This window comes from Triticum urartu, chromosome 5A (genome assembly GCF_056163025.1).
Source record: "Triticum urartu cultivar PI428250 chromosome 5A, HENAU_Tu73, whole genome shotgun sequence".
Taxonomy (NCBI): Eukaryota; Viridiplantae; Streptophyta; class Magnoliopsida; order Poales; family Poaceae; genus Triticum; species Triticum urartu.
Genome location: NC_141877.1, coordinates 580,619,999 through 580,643,775, shown reverse-complemented (window position 1 = coordinate 580,643,775; position 23,777 = coordinate 580,619,999). Strand labels below are relative to the sequence as shown.

The 23,777-nt window shown below is 46.0% G+C and overlaps 2 protein-coding genes across 6 annotated transcripts; both read left to right on the top strand.

The window, feature by feature from the left end:
• Positions 1–16,225: 16,225 nt before the first annotated feature.
• On the top strand, positions 16,226–20,989 carry LOC125526646 (uncharacterized). 5 transcript variants are annotated; one of them, XM_048691296.2, is made up of 6 exons: positions 16,227–16,581; positions 16,870–17,075; positions 17,259–17,512; positions 17,637–17,732; positions 18,420–18,507; positions 20,213–20,989. In XM_048691296.2, the coding sequence occupies exons 3-6, from the start codon at positions 17,402–17,404 to the stop codon at positions 20,413–20,415; spliced, it is 498 nt and encodes a 165-aa protein (XP_048547253.1). In that variant the 5' UTR covers positions 16,227–16,581; positions 16,870–17,075; positions 17,259–17,401; the 3' UTR covers positions 20,416–20,989. The 5 variants fall into 5 exon arrangements, 4 of the variants coding, with proteins under 4 accessions (XP_048547253.1, XP_048547254.1, XP_048547252.1 ...); XM_048691295.2 differs by having other exon boundaries at positions 16,228–16,581; positions 16,930–17,037; XM_048691294.2 differs by having other exon boundaries at positions 16,228–16,581; positions 16,930–17,075.
• LOC125510759 (cytochrome P450 709B2) lies at positions 20,452–23,536 on the top strand. The gene is made up of 5 exons (XM_048676018.2): positions 20,452–21,468; positions 21,557–21,780; positions 21,863–22,107; positions 22,171–22,531; positions 22,613–23,536. Exons 1-5 carry the CDS (start codon positions 21,198–21,200, stop codon positions 23,051–23,053), a joined length of 1,542 nt encoding a protein of 513 aa, XP_048531975.1. The 5' UTR covers positions 20,452–21,197; the 3' UTR covers positions 23,054–23,536.
• Positions 23,537–23,777: the final 241 nt, after the last annotated feature.

The following is a 23,777-nucleotide window of genomic DNA, read 5'->3' as shown; positions in this document are numbered from 1 at the left end:
AAACTATTCTGAATGTAACAGAGGAAGCACAACCCAATCATGTGCAGTCAATTCAAAATAGAAGGGAACAGATGATTATTAACAGGGTACAAATGTCACACAAGAAATGAAAAATTGATGAGCCAAATGATGATTAGTTAATTTAACTTGAAAGGAAGCCCACTGTTTCCCTACTCTATCTATCCATGATTTCTTTTTCTAAAGCAAGCATCATCAAAGAGTACACTCACAGTCTGTCATGATTTGTCCCGAGAAATTTATTGCAGAAATATCATTTGGCATGCTCAATCAGCTGACTTGAAGTAACTTGGTCAACTACAATCATGTACAACACCAAGCTGCTCCAGGCTAGCCAGTTGACTGATACTACTGGATAAGCAATGCAAACTACTACCAAAACAAGAACCAGATATGGCAGGCAAAGTACCAGCATTTTACTCATAGCATGCAAAGTATCAATATTCTGTTCTTATCAGCTTATTCTTATGCCTAAAGCAAGGAAATCTCAATTTACTCATAGCATTACTCTTGATCATAGCATTTTACTCATACAAGAGAAGTCTAAAAAAGACTACATCAGTACCTAACTAATGCTGCAAATTATATTAGCTAACTAATACAACAGTATCTAACTAATTATATTAGCTAACACTTGCAAAAATGGAGCTGGTTCTCTCTAGGATTACTAGTCAGCTCACACTTTAAACATAACATTTGTTCATCTTATATAACAAAAGAACTTAGAAATGTCGATCTACTACTCCAGAAATGCAATATGTAAACCCAGCTGGAATTGATAACTACAAGCTACAACAGCTCAAAGTGGCAGTAGCTAAAACGCAAGCATTGTTCAAAGACAAACAACAAGAATCCTCGTAATGGATTGAACTCAATGCTCAGCAGCAGGTGGTGCTTGGCCTCCAGGTACCCCATGCCCTCGCCCGTCGGCAGCTGGTTCTTCCTCACCTATAACAATACACAAGCAGTCAAGCACGCCATGAATCAAACTGTGAGTCAACAGATCAGGGCAGAATCAATATCCTAGTGTCCAGGCATAAATAAATTATAAAATTATCAATGCTGCTTCATTGAAACTGAGAAGCGGAAAGTAGAGTACAAAATAGTAACCAAAACAGTTACGTATATCCCTAAGTAATGCTATATGTTAAAAAACTATCAAACAAGACCTGTTCGGCTATTCCATTGTTTTCCAATTGGTTTCAACGAAGTGCTGTGAAACATGTATGTGTCTTAACATAACTCCTAAGAAATGTTCACAACCTGAATTAACTATGCGATTATGTATCAATCACCCAAATCCACCACTTACAGCCATATCAGCATCTGGTTGATGATTGCAGTAGTTGTGTGGGCATTTGGTATGTTCATCCTAGTAGTTGAACACTAATCATTTCCACACAAGTAATTTACTAGACCAGTAGCACTAGTACTAGCTCACATCTCAAAAGCAAACTGCTGGAATTATTGTCGGCATCTCTGGTTGTTTATTCAACGTTGATCACTAGCCAGGCTTCGTACACGCAGATCACGACGCGAAAATAGAGGACGAAGAAGGGGAACGAGGCACGGGTGGGAGAGAGATAGGGGAAGGGGGGAGCTCACCCCAGTCCTCCATCGTGGGTGGAAGTCGTCGAGATCTGAAAGGCTGGCGGTTGTCGCCATGTCTGGCTTCCTCATGTGCTGCGTGCGAGGTTGCCATGGCATCGGGCTTGTCCATGGCGTCCTCCTTGACCAGACGATTTGCAAAAAAAACTGCACAAATGCAATGAGATTCAAGCAAGATGAAGAAATCTAGAAGGAGAAGGAGAAGAAAGGGGGGAGTCCATACCAGATCTCACCTGCATGCGCCACCTGCGAGGTGGCCATGGCGTCGATCTAGGGTTTCGGCATGGAGAGAAGGAGGGGAGCAGTTGCGCGAGGGGAACGAGCCGCCGGAGACCCGATGATCCCGTTGACGTCGTCGCCGTCCAGATTGCCAGAGGCCCGTGGCCGGCGTGAAGCAGGAACGCGCGCGCCGGCAAGAAAGCCGACCGCGACGCCATGGCCGTGCCTGGACTGGTGGATCTGGGGGGTGAAGGCTAGGGGAGAGGGTCCGTGGCGGAGACAAGGTCGGCGGTGGTGGGTGGGGGTGGCGGCGGTGGGAATCGCGGGAAGGGGCTCGCTCTCTCTCGATCTGGACTGGATCGGGATCGGTTCGGTGGGTGGGATCGGGAGGGGAGGGGAGGGGAGAGGGGATCGCGCGCCACGGGAGGAGGCCGGGGACGGGGAGGAAAGGAGGCCGGGGACGGGGAGGAAAGGAGGCCGGGGACAGGGAGGAGGTGGCGGCGGCAGCGACGAGACGACGAGGGAGGAGGAGTATGATGGGAGGAGACAGGCGGTGGCGGGGGAAAAGGGAGCGGGAGCGGGAGCGGCGACGGGGATAAGTGAGCTAGGGTTTTCGTGGGTGGATGAGGATGAGAGGGAGGGGGAGAGCGACGAGGGGGGTGTGTGGGCTACCGTTGGATCCGGGCGCATCCGACGGTGCTAATCCATGATCCGCGTGAGATGGTTTTGGACCAATCAAAACGCAGTACCCCTTTGATGATTTTAAGACCATTTAAATTGGTCATAATCGATTGAAAATAAGATGTTAAAACATGTCTATTATTTGACGGCCTAGAAAATTTATGAAAACAAATAGAAATCAAAAAACTTTGCATTGTGTCACCAAGTGTGACCTACTTTTCAGTAAGAATAACAAACTTTGAATAATGTAAATATCATAAAAAAGTGTTCTCAGAAATAAGTTTTTTGTAAGAGAATTATTTTTCGAGTGCCCAAAATGATTTTTTTATGAAGAACCTAGCAAATATTTGTTGCAAATTTGGGCCACATCAATTTTATAAAATCTTAATGTTCAGTTGACCAAATGTTGCCTAAGGAAGTTTTCATTTTCTTTGGACGAAAATTTCATTTTCCATTTTTTCGAGTGCCAAAATGAGTTTTTTTGTGAAGGACCTACCATATATTTCTTGCAAAATTGTACCCAATCAATTTTCTAAAATACTAGGACATATTTAATGCACAATTGACCAAATGGTTGGGTGTAAAAAGTTTAAATCCACCTCTCGTGAAAAAGACAAATTTCCGTCGATTCAGCTGGAAGCGGGTCAAATTTGAACTGCAGTTGCCTCATAGTTTGCTATTTATTTTTTCCAAAAATCATTTCTAGGTACATAAGTATCTTTTTAAATAGAGAAACACCAAAAAAATTCCAAGATTCAACCACTAGCTAGGAACGGTCATTCCCGCCGTTTTAACCGCATTTTGAAACGGGCATAAAAAATTCAAAAAAATCAAAAAATTGGGAAACCTTCGCATTGTGTCATCATATGTGGCCAAGTTCCTAGGAAAAATAACAAACTTGTAATACGGAAATTATTTTAAAAAAGTGTTCTCAGAAACGAGCTATCATGTGTGGAGATCAATGGCTTTCAAGCCAAATGATCAATCTTACGGCCACATTCATGGCATATTTTGTTCAAATGATCTCATATTGTGCACAAGAGTGCATATTGGAATGGCAAACAATGTTGCCAAAGGAAGTTTTCATTTTCGTTGGACGAAAAAACCATTTTCCATTTTTTGAGTGCCCGAAAGGAGGTTTTTTTATGAAGGAACTACCAAATAATTGTTGCAAAATTGGACCAAATAATTTTTATAAAATACTAGGCCATATTTAATGCACAATTGACAAAATGGTTGGGTGTACAATTTTTTGATCCACCTCTCGTGAAAAAGACAAATTTCCACCGATTCAGTTGGAAGCGGGTCAAATTTGAACTGCAGCTGCCTCATAGTTTGCTATTTATTTTTCCAAAAATCATTTCTAGGTACATAAGTATCTTTTTAATCAGAGAAACACCAAAAAAATTCCAAGATTCAACCACTAGCTAGGAACGGTCATTCCCGCCATTTTGACCGCATTTTGAAACAGGCATAAAAAATTCAAAAAATCAAAAAATTGGGAAACCTTCGCATTGTGTCATCATATGTGGCCAAGTTCCTAGGAAAAATAACAAACTTGTAATACGGCAATTATTTTAAAAAAAGTGTTCTCAGAAACGAGCTATCATGTGTGGAGATCAATGGCTTTCAAGCCAAATGATCAATCTGCTTATGGCCACATTCATGGCATATTTTGTTCAAATGATCTCATATTGTGCACAAGAGTGCATATTGGAATGGCAAACAATGTTGCCAAAGGAAGTTTTCATTTTCGTTGGACGAAAAAACCATTTTCCATTTTTTGAGTGCCCGAAAGGAGGTTTTTTTATGAAGGAACTACCAAATAATTGTTGCAAAATTGGACCAAATAATTTTTATAAAATACTAGGCCATATTTAATGCACAATTGACAAAATGGTTGGGTGTACAATTTTTTGATCCACCTCTCGTGAAAAAGACAAATTTCCACCGATTCAGTTGGAAGCGGGTCAAATTTGAACTGCAGCTGCCTCATAGTTTGCTATTTATTTTTCCAAAAATCATTTCTAGGTACATAAGTATCTTTTTAATCAGAGAAACACCAAAAAAATTCCAAGATTCAACCACTAGCTAGGAACGATCATTCCCGCCGTTTTGACCGCATTTTGAAACGGGCATAAAAAAATTCAAAAAAAAATCAAAAAATTGGGAAACCTTCGCATTGTGTCATCATATGTGGCCAAGTTCCTAGGAAAAATAACAAACTTGTAATACGGTAATTATTTTAAAAAAGTGTTCTCAGAAACGAGCTATCATTTGTGGAGATCAATGGCTTTCAAGCCAAATGATCAATCTTATGGCCACATTCATGGCATAGTTTGTTCAAATGATCTCATATTGTACACAATAGTGCATATTGGAATGGCAAACAATGTTGCCTAAGGAAGTTTTCATTTTCGTTGGACGAAAAAACCATTTTCCATTTTTCGAGTGCCCAAAAGGAGGTTTTTTTGTGAAGGAACTACCAAATAATTGTTGCAAAATTGGACCAAATCATTTTTATAAAATACTAGGACATATTTAATGCACAATTGACAAAATAGTTGGGTGTAAAATTTTTTGATCCACCTCTCGTGAAAAAGACAAATTTCCGCCGATTCAGTTGGAAGCGGGTCAAATTTGAACTGCAGCTGCCTCATAGTTTGCTATTTATTTTTTCCAAAAATCATTTCTAGTTACATAAGGACCTATTTAATCATAAATACATGGTTTGGTGGCGATACGTCGAGGTTTGGGCGGTGGCCGAGGGCCCCGACTCTAGAGCGTGTAAACTCGCATGCCCGTCGCATGGTCACCGCGTGACCGTAATGTTGCCATGTGTTCTGGGTGGCCTAGGCATGTCTAGTGGGTTGGGCACTCCCCAGGTTGGTGCTAGGAAGAAAGTTACAACATAAGATTCTCACGAGGAGACTGATCGATGCTCAAACATGAATTAACAGCCAAGTGTTTGATTAGCGGTACGGGAAATGCACATGGCCAATGGGCGTGAGTTTTAGCTGAGGATGATTATCTTCTAAGGAGAATGTCTTCACAAATTTTTAGCTCAAAAGGAGGATCCTAGGTGGTACTTGCTTTGCAAAGTACCACGCTGGACAAAAATATGAATGTTGAAGCTGGGCTCAAAATAATGAATGGAGTGAGCTGAAATTTTGTGGAGGATGGTTATTTGGGAATAGGAAAGCATTGTAGAAAATTGATACCATTTGGACATGCCAAAGTAGTACTTCCTTCACAATGCTCTTCTATGGACATAAACTTGGGAAAACTAGTGAGAGAGATTGGATGAATGAAATGAGCTCAAAATTGGTGTAGGTAAGTTACTTAGGTATGGTCATGCGCTGGTAAATTTTCAGATCATTTGGGTAAGCCTAGCTAGTACTTACTTCACAAAGCTTCTCTCCAGGTAGAAACTTTGGAAATTTGCCGAGAAAGATTTACTAGGAAAATTGAGCTTAATATTATCATGTGGCAATGATTTGGGTATGGAAGAGTGCCCGAAAAGTTTGAGGGTAATAGGAGGGGTCTATATAACACTTGCTTTGCAACATGCCAATTTGGCCATAAAATATAAATTGAACTTGGGCTCACATAGATGATTTTACTGAGCTGCAATTTGGAGGAGGGTGATAATTTGTGCATATGAAGGAACTGTATAAATTTCATGTCATTTAGAGATATAAAAAAGGTACTTCCTTCACAATGCTTCTAGGTGGACAAAAACTTTGGAAATTTGTCGAGGAAGATTTGCTAGGCAAATGGAGCTGAATTTTGTCATGCGGTAATGATTTGGATAGGAAAGAGTGCCCAAAAATTCCGAGGGCAATCAAGAATATATAAATAGCACTTCCTTCATAAAGTGTTGTTGTGAACAGAATAGGAAAATGAATATTGTTGAATTAGTTTTGAACTAGGCAAGGAAGGATTTTTACATATTTGATGAAGATATGCCCCAAAGAATTTATGAGATTTTTTTGGGAATTTTGGGAATGATAGAAATATAGGTTGCTTCACAACCAAGGGCAAAAACTGCCACATGGACATGACACATAGGCAAAACTGATGAGATGGCGCCTAGTCATCACAACCCACCACAATCTACAAGGCTATGGCCATCTATATTGGTCATTAACAACTAGAAATAAGGCAGCGGACTAGCACTGTTTGCTTTGTGACCATTTCGTGTAAGGAAATTACGACCTTTCTGACCAAAATGGTCGCAATGGTTTAGGGTTTGAAGCCCCCTGAACAGCTTTTGACCAATTGGCCTAAAATGGTCATAAATTTATGACCAATTCTTCGAGGGTCACCGACAGAAGGTCATAAGTTGACATATTTCTTGTAGTGCGGATACGCGTATATTTTGAATGGTGGGGCAATAAGCTGGTGCAGTTGCAAGCAGAGCGTCGTGGCGGGATCTACATGTGAAGCGAAGTACATGGCAGCCTCGGAGGCAGCACATGAAGCAATTTGGGTGAAGGAGTTCATCACCGACCTAGGAGTCATACCCAATGCGTCGGGGCCAATCAAACTCTTCTGTGACAACACTGGAGCTATTGCACTTGCCAAGGAGCCCAGGTTTCACAAGAAGACCAGGCACATCAAGCGTCGCTTCAACTCCATTCGTGAAAATGTTCAAGATGGAGACATAGATATTTGTAAAGTACATACGGACCTGAATGTAGCAGATCCGTTGACTAAACCTCCCCCTAGAGCAAAACATGATCAACACCAGAATTCCATGGGTGTTCGATTCATCACAATGTAACTAGATTATTGACTCTAGTGCAAGTGGGAGACTGTTGGAAATATGCCCTAGAGGCAATAATAAAAGCATTATTATTATATTTCCTTGTTCATGATAATTGTCTTTTTTTCATGCTATAATTGTGTTATCCGGAAATCGTAATACATGTGTGAATAAATAGACACCAACATGTCCCTAGTAAGCCTCTAGTTGACTAGCTCATTGATCAACATATAGTCATGGTTTCCTGACTATGGACATTGGATGTCATTGATAATGAGATCACATCATTAGGAGAATGATGTGATGGACAAGACCCAATCCTAAACATAGCACAAGATCGTATAGTTCGTTTGCTAGAGTTTTTCCAATGTCAAGTATCTTTTCCTTAGACCATGAGATCGTGTAACTCCCGGATACCGTAGGAGTGCTTTGGGTATACCAAACGTCACAACGTAACTGGGTGACTATAAAGGTATACTACGGGTATCTCCGAAAGTGTCTGTTGGGTTGACACGAATCAAGACTGGGATTTGTCACTCCGTATGACGGAGAGGTATCTCTGGGCCCACTCGGTAATGCATCATCACAATGAGCTCAAAGTGACCGAGTGTCTGGTCACGGGATCATGCATTACGGTACGAGTAAAGTGACTTGCCGGTAATGAGATTGAACGAGGTATTGGGATACCGACGATCGAATCTCGAGCAAGTAACGTGCCGATTGACAAAGGGAATTGTATACGGGGTTGCTTGAATCCTCGACATCGTGGTTCATCCGATGAGATCATCGAGGAGCATGTGGGAGCCAACATGGGTATCCAGATCCCGCTGTTGGTTATTGACCAGAGAGCAATCTCGGTCATGTCTACATGTCTCCCGAACCCGTAGGGTCTACACACTTAAGGTTCGGTGACGCTAGGGTTGTAGGATATGAATATGCAGTAACCCGAAAGTTGTTCGGAGTCCCAGATGAGATCCCGAACGTCATGAGGAGTTCCAGAATGGTCCGGAAGTGAAGAATTATATATAGGAAGTGCAGTTTCGGCCATCAGGAGAATTTCGGGGGTCACCGGTATTGTACCGGGACCACCGGAAGGGTCCCGGGGGTCCATCGGGTGGGGCCACCCATCCCGGAGGGCCCCATGGGCTGAAGTGGGAGGGGGAACCAGCCCATAGTGGGCTGGTGTGCCCCCTTGGCCCAACCTCTTGCGCCTAGGGTTGAAACCCTAGGGTGGGGGGGGCGCCCCACTTGCCTTGGGGGGTACTCCACCCCCCTTGGCCGCCGCCCCTTGGGAGATGGGATCTCCAGGGCCGGCGCCCCCCCCCTGGGGGGCCTATATAAAGGGAGGGGAGGGAGGGGCAGCCGCACCCTGAACCCCTGGCGCCTCCCTTTCCCCTGCTACACCTCTCTCTCTCTCCGTAGAGCTCGCGAAGCCCTGTCGGAGTACTGCTTCTCCATCACCACCACGCCGTCGTGCTGCTGCTGGAGCCATCTTCCTCAATCTCTCCTTCCCCTTGCTGGATCAAGAAGGAGGAGACGTCACGCTGACCGTACGTGTGTTGAACGCGGAGGTGCTGTCCGTTCGGCGCTAGGATCTCCGGTGATTTGGATCACGTCGAGTACGACTCCCTCATCCCCGTTCTTTGAACGCTTCCGCTCGCGATCTACAAGGTATGTAGATGCATCCGATCACTCGTTGCTAGAACTCATAGATGGATCCTGGTGAAACCGTAGGAAAATTTTTGTTTTCTGCAACGTTCCCCAACATTACTGTTGTGCTATTGCTATTGTGCTGATCATGTGGTGGTAAGGCCACCACATTTGAATGAGGTGAGCAGAACGCAAACGCTGTTTGCAACCAAACAGTTGAAGTTTGCATCTGCTCACACCCTAAGCACAAAAACGGCAACCAAACAGCAGGGGGGTAAATCCCTCTCCATGCGATGCAGGCAACCAAACAGGTTGCATCTGCTGCATATGAGGCTGTATTTCAGCAACCAGGCTGGGTTGATATGGACATGCAATGCAGGTACTGTTCCAAACTACAACCAAACACGCCCTTAGTGGCTCCTCTGCGTGCACCAGAGACACATCACCGCCTCTCTCCTTGCAAAAAGTGCCACCTCCCTGACACCGCTAGCCGCTTGCCCTCGCCCCTTGCAACGTCCGCCATGCCCCGCACACGCGTCCGGGTGCAACATGCGACACATGTATCGTAACTCACCGGAGCCAATCTCGGGTTTCTTGCCGGAGGGTAGGTGCGAAGAAGCTGCATTCCAGCAGCAGCTAGACATGTCAGTCCAAGATGACTTGCTGGAGTGCATGCACGCCGAGGAGGATGCACAACAGAGGGCCAACGACTGGGTAGACTACATGGAGGCGAATTGCCATAAAAGTCATCGGGACGCACACCGCTGAATTCTACATTGAGCTCATCGAGCGGGTTTCCGCTTAGAATATGAGGCTTCGGTGGACCATGTCAGCGTGGAATGGGCCAACGAGCAACAACAATGCCCCCAAGAGCACATATGGCTCGTCCAACGCGAGGTGGATGTCCCCCATGCTAAGGAGGAGGCGCGACGAAGCCAGCGACGGTGCGGACAACATTTCTAGTTAGTTAGGGTAGTTAGTGGGAATATTAGTATCCCTTGTTAAGGTGTACTACCTCTGTAAATTAATACTATAAAATGTTTTAGGTTACTAAAGTAGCAATCTAAAATGTTTTATATGTATTAGTTTACAGATGAAGTAATTAAGTATGTAGTAGGGATAATCTTGGAAACAAGACTGCGTAGTCCCTCCCTATGTATAAAACTATAAATGAAGTGTGTATTCTATAATTATGTATGTGATACCATCATCTTATTTGCATCTCGTGCAAATTGATTTGAGCACACAAAGAAGTTGCACGTTGAACATCCCATCTGAAATGATCTACTAGAACAACTCATAATTGAAACTAAAACACAATTTCATTTCTTCAAGTTGGAAGTGAACTGAGAGAGCGGCTTCAATTTAACGTGGTCGAAGTACCATGCCGGCTTTAGTTTCTACCATGGCGGCTTCCCTCACGTGGGTGAGGTAACGGTGGGCGGCAAGGCGGGAAATGGGTGTGGACGTGGCTGGAGAGGCGGCGAGGTTTTGTTTTTCAGTTTTTTTTAGCATCATGTTTTTTTGAGCATCTGTAACCTTTATTAAATCTGGATGTTCATAGGGATACAGATGATATCGGGCGTATTTAGAAGCCACAGGTGGCGCCCAGGAGACAAAGAAGCCGCAGCTTTTGCAAGAGCATGCGCTTCGAAATTATGCTTCCTATTCTCATGAATAAAACGGATATTAGGAAAAAAATCTAGCCCTATGGTTTATCTCACTCAAAACTGAGGCAAACTGGCAGGGAACATCTGAGCCTATCATGGAAATAACAGCAGCACAATCCGAAGCCACGCATATAGAATTGAGATTGAGATCCATCGCCAAAGCAAGGGCTTCATTGCATGATTGTGCTTCCAACGAGGACGGGTCCGTGAGACCCTCAAAAACTCTGGCTGAGGCTCCAAGAAAGGCTCCCGCTCTGTCACGGCAGACCACAGCTGCTGCACCCCTTCTACCAGATCTGGACACGCCTCCATCAACGTTTAGCTTCGCTTCTTCATCGGTTGGAGGAAGCCAACCAGGTGATGTCGCTCTGGTCCTCGAGTTTTCCGCTGTTACATGCAGGTCCTTTGGCTTTGCATGCAAGTCCCTCAGGCATGACTTGTGCACAGCCATGCAATACAGATCGGACAGAAATTTGTTGATGAAAACCGAGGTGCTCAAGGGGCTTTGGTACTGCTCATCATGGATAGCGCAGCGTCGCGCCCACCATATGGCCCACATTGTGATCAAAATATGAACAACTTCCTGCTCTTTTAGAGTATCCAGTAGCTAGAACATCCACAAACGAGCATCCTCTGTTCGGTTTGAGATCATTACTTCTGTCAATTCCTTGTCAGCCAGAGCCCAGACACAACGTGACATATGGCAATCAAACAGAGAGTGTCTCCACGTATCCACTGCCGCTTGGCAGAGCGGGCAAGCCGGTGAGTCTGTCATCTTCCTTTGCTGCCTCACCTCGCCGGTGGGGATCGATGTCCTGGCTAACCGCCAAGCAAAAATTTTGATTTTGGGTGGGATGCTCAAATTCCAGAGTTTGCCCCAAGACTTCTTATCTGCATCCGAATCTGAATGCCCTGGAACATGCTCCAACCATTCCGTTCTCTGTTGCTTTGTAGTCGCCAGTAAACGGTATGCAGACCGTACTGAAAAGGTGCCTCTTCTATCATAATGCCAGGCCCAAAAGTCAGATTGTACTCGTGTACTCAAAGGGATATTCAGTATCGCTTCCTTGTCCATAGCATAAAAGTGCTCATCGAGAACATCAATATTCCAGCCCGCAGTACTGTGGTCAAGCAGCTCTGACATAAGTTGCGGCGGGTTTGGGGTCTTTGGGCACACCGGCCGTAGCTTATGATCTCGCGGTATCCAGTTGTCATGCCAAATGCTCGTCTCACCTCCCGTGCCAATCCTTTTGATGATTCCCAATTTCAGGGTGTCACACCCCTCATGTATGGAGCGCCACACTTGAGACGGATTGCTTCCCAGCACAGCTTCCAGAACGGTGCAATTAGGGTAATAAACAGCCTTTAATATGCGTGCACTTAGCGAATCGGGCTCTTTCAGTAGGCGCCAGGCTTGACGGGCAAGCAAGGCTAAGTTAAACAGCTCGATGTCACGAAAGCCCATGCCTCCCATAAACTTCGGTTGCGTCATGACTTCCCACGAGACCCATGCAGTTTTCCTTTCTCCCTTCTTAGACCCCCACCAAAACTTCCGAAGTAAGCCGTTAATATGAAGGCATAGGCCCCTCGGTAGTTTGAAACACGCCATTGAATATGTGGGTATCGCTTGCGCCATAGATTTTATGAGAACTTCTTTGCCACCCACCGAAAAGGGCCTTTTCCATCCACCCTTGGACATGCTTCCAGATCCTGTCCTTTAAGTACTTAAAGGATCCCTCTTTTGCTCTTCCGACATCCGAAGGAAGCCCTAAGTACTTCTCTGATAATTGTTCATTATTAACATCCAAGACTCGCATAACTCCTTTCCTCAAGTCCTCAGAACACCCCTTGCTGAAGAAAATTGATGACTTATCTTTGTTAATACGTTGTCCCGATGCATCACAATATCTCTGAAGCAAAACATTGACCCGTGTTGCCATCTCTGGTGTAGCATCAAAAAAGAGCAAGCTGTCATCAGCAAAGAGGAGGTGATTAACAATTGGAGCATCTGTAGCTACCTGAATGCCATGTATACTCTCCCCTGGGACCGAAGATTTCAACAAAGATGAGAGGCCTTCTGCCGCCAACAGAAAAAGATAGGGCGAATTGGGGTCACCCTATCGTAAGCCTCGGGTTGGCTTGAATTCCTCTAACTTACCTCCATTAAACATGACTAAAAAAGAAACAGAAGTAACACACCTCATGATAGTTTCGGTGAACCGAGGACTGAAACCTAGTTTCAACATTACTGCCTTCAAATATGGCCACTCGATTCTGTCATAGGCCTTCATCATATCGAGTTTTAGAGCACAGAATCTGTTTCCCTTCAACTTCCTTGTTTTCATATAGTGTAAGCACTCATAAGCGGAGATGAAATTGTCGGTGATTAGACGACCCGGTACAAATGCCGATTGTTCCTCTGAAATGATGTCGGGGAGAATGAGTTTGAGCCGGTTAGCCAATACCTTTGAAGCAATCTTGAAGATCACATTGCATAGGCTTATCGGTCGGAACTGTGCTAAATTTTTTGGACTAGCAATCTTGGGAATGAGAACGATGAAAGTTTTGTTTATCTCCTCCGGTGAATCATCTCCACTCAGAACACGCAGCACCATATCGGTTACCTCCTCACCACATAATTCCCAGTGACGTTGAAAAAAGTGAGCGGGAAAGCCATCGGGCCCCGGGGCCTTTGTCGGGAACATTTGGAAGAGTGCAGACTTCACCTCTTCCTTGGTATAAGGGGCGTTCAACATACTATTCATTTGGCCATTCACTTTAACCGGTATGTGAGAGAGAACCTCTTCCATTCCAATGGTATTTTCCGAAGCATATAAATTCTCGTAGAAGCTAGTTGCCATCGCTGCCATCTCCTCCTGATCGGACGTCATAGATCCATCAGCTCGCTGGAGCTCCAAAATGTGATTCTTGGCTTTCCTTGCACTAGCTTTTTTGTGGAAAAATTTAGTATTGATGTCCCCTTCAGCGAGCCATTGTATACGGGCCCTTTGACGCCACATGATTTCTTCCCGACAACACAGCTCGACCATTCGAGCTTCAACTTCCTCCTCTTCCGTGCTTGGTCCGACACGCATAGGTGTCGCTCTCAATTCCTCAAGCCTCTTGCGGAGCTGTCTGAGTTCAGATCGAACGGAACCAAAAGTGTAACGCCCCCACTTTTGTAGGTCTGTCGCTAAACTCGCTAGCTTCTCTGAAAAATCAGAAACTGACTGAGCCCTTGCTTTGGCTTTCCATGCATTCTCCAGAACAGACCCAAACTGACTGGGCTGCCCGAACACTCTCACTGACTAAGTCAGTCGCCAATAGGATTGGGGAGTGGTCGGACTTGACCGTCGTGAGATGCTCTACACTGGCAAATGGAAATAGAGCGGACCAAGAAGCTGACGCAAGTGCCCTGTCGAGGCGAACTCGACAGTAATGACCTCCAGAAACTTTCTTCTCCCACGTCCAGTCCAGCCCCTTATAGCCCAAGTCTGCAAGGGCACATAAATCAGTTGCCTCACGGGAAGCCTCCATCTGCGCACTATCTCTCTCATGTACTCCCATCTGCTCTTCTTTCCTGAGAATTTCATTAAAATCCCCAATACACAGCCACGGCAGAGTGCTTTCGCCTCTCAAACGCTTCATCATATCCCACGTCTTATAGCGGAGGCTTCTATTTGCTTCACCATAGAAACACGAGAGCCGCCATTGTTCCTTCAATGGTTCCTTAACCCATGCATCCACATGATACCAAGAAAAGTTTTTTATTGAGACATCTAAAGAATTTTTCCAAAAGATACATATGCCGCCACTGCGGCCAGAACTACCAACTCCAAAACTGAAATCAAAACCTAACGAAAAACGAAGACCTTCAACACGATTCTTTGGCAGTTGAGTTTCAACTAAGCAAAGAATCACCGGCGAACTCCTCTCCACAAGATCGCGGAGTTCTCTGACCGTCGCGGGGTCGCCAATCCCGCGGCAGTTCCAGCATAGTATTTTCATTGGGCCTGGCGGCGCCCCGGCTCGGAGCCCGCCAATAACGCCATCTTCTTATCCTTCGTCGGTGAGGAATCTTTCTTAGCTTTCTTCGATTCCCTTGGAGACACATACACCGGTGGAGGCGGTGGTGTATCAGACTCACTAATAGGTATAGCACTTGCAGCTCCCTTCTGTGCCAAAACTAGCGCTTGGCTTTGATCAGTGATGATTGGGTTCGTCCCTGTGTTACTTGTCTCTTCAGGCATGTTGCTACTAGCAGTAAGAAAATCATTCAGGTTACGCCGTGCCACTGGCTCCTCACTAGACGAGCTAAGGCCAGCAGGAGGTTTCAGAGGGCTAGTCACATCAGCATCTATATCATCTCCATCTTCAAAGCCAGCCTCCTGGGATGACCTTTTGCGCGGACCCTCCTGGTTACATGGTGGGGCTCTGCCACGCCCAGTCCCGGCTCTGCCTCGGCCCCGGGACCAGCCCCCTCGAGTGGAACGACCATACTGCTGTTGATCAGGGGCCACCTCCTTGCGTTGGGCGAGCATCCAGCTTCCAAACTGCCGCTGTTTTGGTTCCCACACCCCGTCTCCGCATTCTTCATGGTTGTGCCCCATGAAACCGCATACCTGGCAAAAGTAAGGGATCTTCTCGTATTTGACTGGGAGGAAGCGACGCCCCTCATCCGTGACATTCAGTGGCGTAACTCTGGTCAAGGGCTTGTTAACCAGCACCCTTGCGCGAACTCTGACATAATCTCCCTCATAGTAGAGCTTTGGAGCGAGTACCACCTCCTTAACTCTGCCAATGCGTCGAGCGAGTTGATCCACAATTTCTGTTTTACGATACAGATCAGGGATATTATGGATTTGTGCCCAAACATACAGACCATCAAAGACCACTGATTCCGGGTCTGTCTTGCCATCGTAATCCTCGATCAAAAGCCCCATCCCCTTGAACAGCCATGGGCCGCCATGGACGACCTTCTTCCAGTCTCCCAAACAGAACATCTGGAACACAAACAGATTGTCGCCTGCCTCTCTGAACTTCGGCACCTGCGCTAGCCCCCAGATCGATTTCAGTGTCTCAAACATAGTGGTGGAACTAAAGCGGCGCGTCGTGTTCAGCTTCCCGATTGCCATCCACCGTGCCTCTGCCTCAAATTTCCTCAACTCCTCCTCGCCTACGACCACGTCATCCAACTCCTCGTCCTTCAGATCGAGGTCCTGCAGCATCTCCTCCAAGTTCCTTCTGGTCCAGCCGGTCGTCGATGAGGATCCTTCCGGAGTCGCCATCTAGGGTTAGGCCAAGTAGACCCCCGCGTGGAAAAAAGAAGGCTAAGATCCTAAACTCCCAGCAGCAGACCAGGGAGGTGTGCGCTAGCAGGAGGAGGACCGGCAGCCGGGGAAAAAACTCACAACGGCGATGGGATCGCCGTCGGAGGACGAGAAACCCTCGCATCATGTTTTTTTTTGAGAATGAGAATTGGCGGCTGGCCATTCCCAAGGCGAAGCAGGGTGCCAGGCACCCAGGGCCACTAGGCCCAGGGCGTAGGATTATTTTAGCGCAGCCAAGGCCCAGTTCCCAGCCCAAACACACACAACGTATCCCAGCCCAAACGCCACGAGCTCTACGACGCACGCTTCCCTCAATCAAAAAAAGAAAAAGAAAAACCTAACGCACGGAGGCTGAACGCACGCACGCACTCCGGCGCCGCCTCCCCGTTCCCGGCCTCCCCCCCGCGCTCAGTGGCCGTGCCCCTTGCATCCTGGCCGTGCTGCACTGCTTCTGCGTTGCGCCGTGCGCCCCTGCTGGCTCCGGCCAGCCGGCCTTCCCCCGCGGCGGCGACGAGCAGAGCAGCCGACGAGGCGACGAAGGACTCTTCCGCTGCGCCCCGGGCCCGTGATTCTGCCGCCGCCGGCTCTGTGTGACCTGCCGCTGGCTACTGCCGCCGCCGCGCCCTTAGTCTCGCTGGTAATTTGGTCTTGTTGAATTGGTGTATGAATTCTCTGATTGTCACAGTGAATAGATGATTTAAATGTTGGACTGGAACTCGAATTGATTCATTTTGCAGAAATAGAAATTGGTGTATGCATTGTCTGATTGTCACCATAGATGATTTGTAGCTTTGTCATGTTTTATCTCTTTTGTTAGATTGTTAAGCATTGAGATTAAATTCTAGATTTATTGAGCAACTGGGCTTTATTTCCCATGGGGCATTTCTGGGGTGTCATAAGTGCCAAAGTTTTTCAATGTTGACAGAAAATAAATTTGGCCCGGGGTTTGCTTCAATCCTGACAACGCCACTGGCCATTCCTACAGTGCCGGCGACGAGCGGCAGAGCAGGAGGAGGCGCCCGGCGATTCGGATGAGATGAACTGCACTGGAAATTTTCAGTCCCATACTGCTAACTGACCAGGGAAATGACTGGTCTGTGAACTTCGGCTCAATAGAGTTGAGAGCCACTAGTGAGTAGAGAGTGTATACTATACAGTAGAGGACTAGTTATTGTTGTGTGTGTTTGCAGAGTTTATGATTCAAAATATTACACAAGTACTATCTGCCCTGCCCCAAATTGTTTCTTTCTGACCAGATATCACAGAAATAAACAAACAGTTTCAGTGATTTCATTTCATTCAAACTAACTTCAGATAAGCCATCAAAGAAGTGGGCAAGCATTTTTAGAAAAGAGAGCAAATGCGCACAACTTAAGGGAATATGGGTCTCCTTTTGGCGAAAGCATCAATTCCCCCAGTAGTCTCTTAATCAGTTCGGATGCTACTGTACGTGAAGGATGTTCGTTCTGAGCCAGATTGAGCACAACCTGCCGATGCCTCCGCACTTGCTGAATCGCCCTCTTGTCGACGCCATCAAGGCCGAGCTCGAGAGGCTCTTCCTGGATAAGGTAGTGTGAACTTGGGTCACATAATCATCACTACATGCCAAGATTTTGTTCACAATACCAGAATTCTTTACCACCCAATGGTTCTTAAATGTATTTCTAAATCTATGTTTGGAATTGCACTGAGGTGGTTGCAAATCTCGGGCTCTGCGTGTCCGTCTATGACATCCTTTCCGTTGAAGGCGGATTCATCTTTCCAGGAGAGAGCTGCTCGACGTATAAAGTAATTTGTGCTATCATTTTTGTCATCCATTTATGTTTATTAAAGAATGGGAGATGTTACTACTTGCTAATTCTGTATGTTGTTTAGTATATGCTCTGTAAGCTCTGTCAAGATCAATGCCTAAAAGGGTGACTACATTGCTTTTCCACGCCCTTCTGTTTGTGCAGTTGAGTTGGATACCTGAAGTTCCAGTATGTTTAAGTTCTTTCCTGTGCAGTTTCTCACTGTTGCATGTAACCCCAGAGCCTTCTTAGTAGTGCCTAGCATATGATTGATGTGCTTGCATAGAACTAAAAGTTTTGGGATTGATATGGTAAGTTTGTCACCTGGGTAGTTTGTCTCTTAGACACTAAACTGTTTAATATTAGTTTTAAACAACTACAACTTTGAATAGCAGTAGTTCCCCTCAATTTTTACTTATTTAGCCGACTACTTGGTGCCAAGATCCAGTTTGCCTTGCTGTTAGTTAATGCTGATTATTTCTCTGGCTCAAGTCGGTAGTCTTGTTGTTTCCTAGCCGGTGTGCTACTTCTTTTGAACGACTCACTGTAAATAGTATGTGAAATTTGTACCATGGTTGCACTTCTCATGTCGCTGTTAGCACAAACTTTATGATCTTGTAATCCGAGGCTTTATACATTTTATAAATCATGCTTAGATTCCCTTCATTTTCCTCATTTTGGACAGGTTTTCTTTAGGTTATTGATGTTCAGGCCCTTTCTTGGGGAGGTTATTGTTGGGAAAATCAGTGGATATGATGAGGAGGGTTTACAAGGTGACTTTGTTATTTTCTCGTTGGCTTTTTGTTTGCTAATTGATTTTCAACCTTCTGTAATCCCTTGCTTGAATTCATGCGTACTTATTGTATCGTGTCTTCAATTTTCATAACATATTGCACTGCTGGCAAACTTTTCATAATTTCATCATGATATATCCATTCTGATGCAAAAAAAAAAAGCATATCTGATATCTGATCCCCCCCCCCCCCCCCCCCTACATGTCAGTCCACATAGTTACTTTTGAGAAGGACCTTATTTGTTTTCTTCCGGGCATGTGGAAGTTGGTCGCACTACATCCTGATCTATAAGCTCGAACGCTGATATGGCACGATGGTACGCACATGACCCTTCTGTTGCAGGCATATTACAGTTTCATATAGAGTTCTCCTGATGTCAGTGAATTCTAAGCCCAAGTCTTCGAGTCTTTGGTTGGAGAATCTGTACGGGTTTGCCATGGACTTGTCGTTCTCTTCACACCTGTTGAGGTAGAAATCGGTAGTCGGTACAGTTATAGATATGGACACGCATATGCAGAAGGTTGATATTTCATTCAGAGTAAACGAACATACTTGGAAGTGATAGGATAGTGTGGAAAAAGACCCCTGATCAACTGGAGGAGGCAACTGCGGTGTAGTGCCGTGCCGAAGCAGAGGTAGCGGCCGCGGGCGTGGTGGTGCTCGTAGACAAGAAGATGGGCATGTACGACGTCGCGGACATCTGTGTAGATGGCGACAGCGTTGGGGTAGGCCTTCTTAGTACCCATTAGGTACCTTGCGACATGGTAATTGCTGGCATTTAAAGACCGTTGCAGCATGGGACCGATGGTCATTGGCGGCACCACAACCGCCAGCTGCAGCCCCCTCCTAGTTGCCTCCTCCGTTGCTGCCATCTCTGCCATCATCTTGGCACAACAATAATAGTTCTGCACAATGAAATTGTTAGATTCCTGAGACGACACGCACTGTTTGTTTCATACTCCCTCCATCCAAAATTACTTGTCGCAGAAATGGATGCATCTAGAACTAAAATACGTCTAGATACATCCATTTCCGTGGCAAGTAATTCCGGACCGAGGGACTACATGCGTATTATGTTTGGAAATCAGCTTCGGGCCATTGCTTTTGAGCTCCTTATATCCTTGATCAATTCGCCTTTCCTATCGGTTTGGGTCTTTGGGAGGTCTTGGGTTTGACCCGACCGCGCATATTTTATTTTAGTTTTTGTTAAAAAGTTTGACTTCCGGGTGCCGCAAATTAATTGGTAACAATGTGCAAAAACAAACTGTTGAATTGGGAACAAACACTGGACCTGCCAAAAGATATGCATAGCAAGTTTCTAAGACGCTATGAGGGCCTTTTGGTATCACTTGCATTTAGAGATACTATACTAGTATATTATTTTCAGACAGTTTCGAAAACATCAAGTTTCCGTTTGGGATTCAGTTAAAAATGGTTGACTTTCGCCGAAATCCATCCGTTTTGGTGTTTTTTAAAATAAAGAAAAGATCAGGGGTGGCCGGTAAGAATCTATTTCAGCTGATTGCTCATCATTATTATGATTTGTGGATTGAGTTCCAAACATTGTTCTTTTTATTTTTATACATGGCTGTTTTTTTCACTTTAATTTAGTTTTTTGTGCTTAAATATTATTGCAATGAATGTTAGGTCGCTCCAGAAATATCATATGCCTGTCTGTTTGCAGAATTCATAGTCGCTCCAGCATGTCTCGTCCAAGATGGTGTCGGGGCTTCTGTTGGGGTTCATGTGCACTGTGCCGTACGAAGAAGTGTAAACAAGGCGGCGGATGCCCATGTCCGCCGCCGCGTTCACCACGTTTCTGGTTCCCTCCACGGCGACTGGCATGAGTTCCTACACAGAGCCCCGCGGCCGAGAACAGGCAGCTAGCATTAATTATGTATATGATAATTACGTATATATGCTGCAAAATAGCAAGTGAACTGACAACATCGTTGGACACTGGAGAGGCAACATGGAAGACACCATTGCAGCCATCGAAGGCGGCACGGAGGCTGTCGTAGTCCAGGACGTCGGCGCGGCGCAAGGATAGCCTCTCATCGGCTCCCTCCAAGGTATGCAAGTGGATGTTCTTGCGGTCCGCTTCACATGATTGATGCACGACGCCAAGCAAGTGATGGACTAGCAAAGGTAACTAGCTAGGAGGTATATATGCAAGATGCATGTGCTTAGAGGTACCTGGGTCTCTAGCGGTTCCCCTGACACGGTAGCCACGGTGGAGGAGCTCCTTCACCACCCATGACCCAATGAAGCCCCCTGCCCCCGTCACACAAACTAGCTCCTGCGTTCGCTGCTTATCAGCGCTGCTGTTATTGGCCATGGAATCGATTTCTGGCTGTAACTTGCAACACTGAGAGAGACTAAATTGATTCTCTTTCCTGCTACGTACACAAACTTTCCTTGTGGGTTGCCGTGTATTTATAATGCAATGCATGCTTATACCTGGCCTGGGTCTCTATCTAATAACTTCTTAAAAAAGTTATGGCTGTGTGCATAGCCGAGGGTATTCCTCTCTTTTCGGAAAACAAATTCTAACTATAAAAATAAGCTAGGCAAGTGGGGCCTAGTGCTATATAAATACCTAGATACATCAGCAACCGGAGAACAATCAGAAGTTAATTAAGCACATATATACTACCAAAAGTAGAGTCATGGAGCCTAACATGGGGCAAGCCCTGGCTGCCGTCCTCATACTGCTGGTGACCACGAGAGCACTATGGTATCTGCTTTGGAGGCCATATGCTGTGGCCAGGTGGTTCGGGCGGCAGGGCATCCAAGGTCCGCCTTACAGGTTCCTGGTTGGGTCCCTGCCGGAGTGCCAAACGATGCTGGTCGCCGGGAGAGCCAAGGCTCTGGACACCAGCTCCCACGACTGCATCACCACTGTGCAACCCTTCTTCCGGAAATGGGCCTCCCAGTATGGTAATGAACTAATTGAATGTCTGTACCCAGATCGTTATGGTGTGTAGTATAAAATATAATCACATGTATGTGCTGTGCAATTAATCAGGGAAAACATTCCTGTACTGGTTGGGGCCGACACCAGCCCTGTGTTGTACTGACATGGAGCTTGTGAAGCAAATGTTCAGCGACAGGACAGACGTGTTCCAAAAAGAATACTTGAATCCGAGCCTGGACTCAATTCTAGGGAACAGGGTCATATTTGCAAACGGAGACGACTGGAAGCGACGCCGCAAATTCGTCCACCCGGCTTTCAACCAGGAGACGATCAAGGTTACTACTTACTAAATTTTCTATATCAATTTTTTAGTGGATCGGAAGAGAACATTACATGCGTTTGAATGTTTGTTTTCAGTCCATGTCAGCAATAGCGTGGGAGTGCATGCAGCAGGCGATGGAACGGTGGTGCGCCCAACTGCAAGAGCAGCAGCAAGCCGAGATAGACATGAGGCATGACTCCGACGAGATAGCCATGGGTGTCATTGCGCGAGTGATGTTGGGCAAGGACCACGAGGAGGCCCGGGAGGTGATGGTCGCCGGAAGGGAGCAGATGGAGATTGCCGCATATGCGTTCGCAGATCTCCCGTTACCTGGATTCAGGTAGAAACTCAAAAGACCGTCCAGAATGAATGAATCGGTCGAATTAATATTGGTTATTTCTAGGTACCTGCCGACACGTCGCAACCGTCGGACGTGGCAGCTCGACAAGCTCGTGACAAGCAAGATCTCGCACATCCTAAAGGCACGACTTGCCAGCAGCGTCTACGAAGATGACCTGCTCGGGCAGATGCTCCAGCTGCAGGCATGCAGAAGCAGCGCCGAGACTCTGAGCACCCAGGAGATGATTGGCGAGTGCAGGACTCTATTCGCAGCAGGGTATGAAACCAACGCCAGCGTCATCACCTGGGCGATGTTCCTGCTCGCCAGCTACCCACGCTGGCAGGAGATGGTCAGGGAGGAGGTCGTACGGGAATATCCTGCTCACCAGCTACCCCCGGTTGACACCCTTGGCAAACTCAAGCTGGTATAGATCGACAAAAAAAATCTTATTGCATGCAGTGCACCGTGCATACATCTAATGAGTGCCTGCCGTGGTGACTTGCAGCTTAACATGTTACTCTTGGAGACACTGAGGCTCTATGGCCCCCTAACTTTCCTGCAGAGGAAGACCGTCTCAGACACCATCCTCGCCAACACGAAGGTGCCAAAAGGAACGATGATATCAATCCCGCTGCTGATGTTGCACCGGGACAAAGAGGTTTGGGGACCCGACGCTGACGAGTTTAACCCGATGAGGTTCCAGAGTGGCGTCTCGAGGGACACCAAGCTTTCACGCGCGCTGCTGGCCTTCTCATATGGGCCGAGGGTCTGTGCCGGGCAGAACTTCGCCATGGTCAAGGTGCAGATTGTGATAGCCACCATCCTCAGGAGTTTCTCCTTCTCTCTGTCCCCCAGTTACGTGCACAAGCCCAGCAATTTCGTCACCCTATTGCCCAGGTACGGGCTCCCTCTCTTCGTCAGGAACCTGCAGCGGCTGACTGAGTGATCTTCTGGAGCTCCCTCGATCTTGTTTGATGTGTCGTCATGTGCTACGCCTACACCATAATATTTACAGTAATGATAATCAGTGAGTGTTCGCTGGGAGGGATGACAATTGTGAACGTTTTGATGGCAATTGTAGTTGTCGTAAGGATGGCAAAGATGGCAATTCTAGCTTGCAAGCACGACAATTTTCTGGTGAAAAACAGAACTGCAGCGGAGGTTCCATGTTCTGACCAGCACAAATGCCACCAAAATTGTTCGCAAATGCCATCTTTCCCAGCGAATGTTCGCTGGCTATTGGGGTCCAATATTATGTACTCCCTCCGTCTCATAATATAATAGTTAATAAGCTCGGCCACTTTGGCATACACTTGTAACGTATGGTTATGTTGCTATATATATTGTTGTTCTTCCGAGCTAGCTACATACTCTGTATATGAACTTGTATGATGTGATATGTATGCAATTTGAAACCTTTTTTTAAGCACCGGACCGTACAACAACTGTTACAATGAGTGGAGCAGAAAGAACCACTCCTGCAGACAAACAACATGTTTGTCTCTGATCTTGAACTAAGCAGAATAAAATCCTCTTTAAGAGCATATCTCCAGTTATGAATGGAACGACTTGATTATACTTGTGAATGCAATTTGAAACTTTGTGGCATGTACTTGTGATGTATGCATGGTTATATAGCGCGTTATCCTTGAATGGTACTACATGTATGA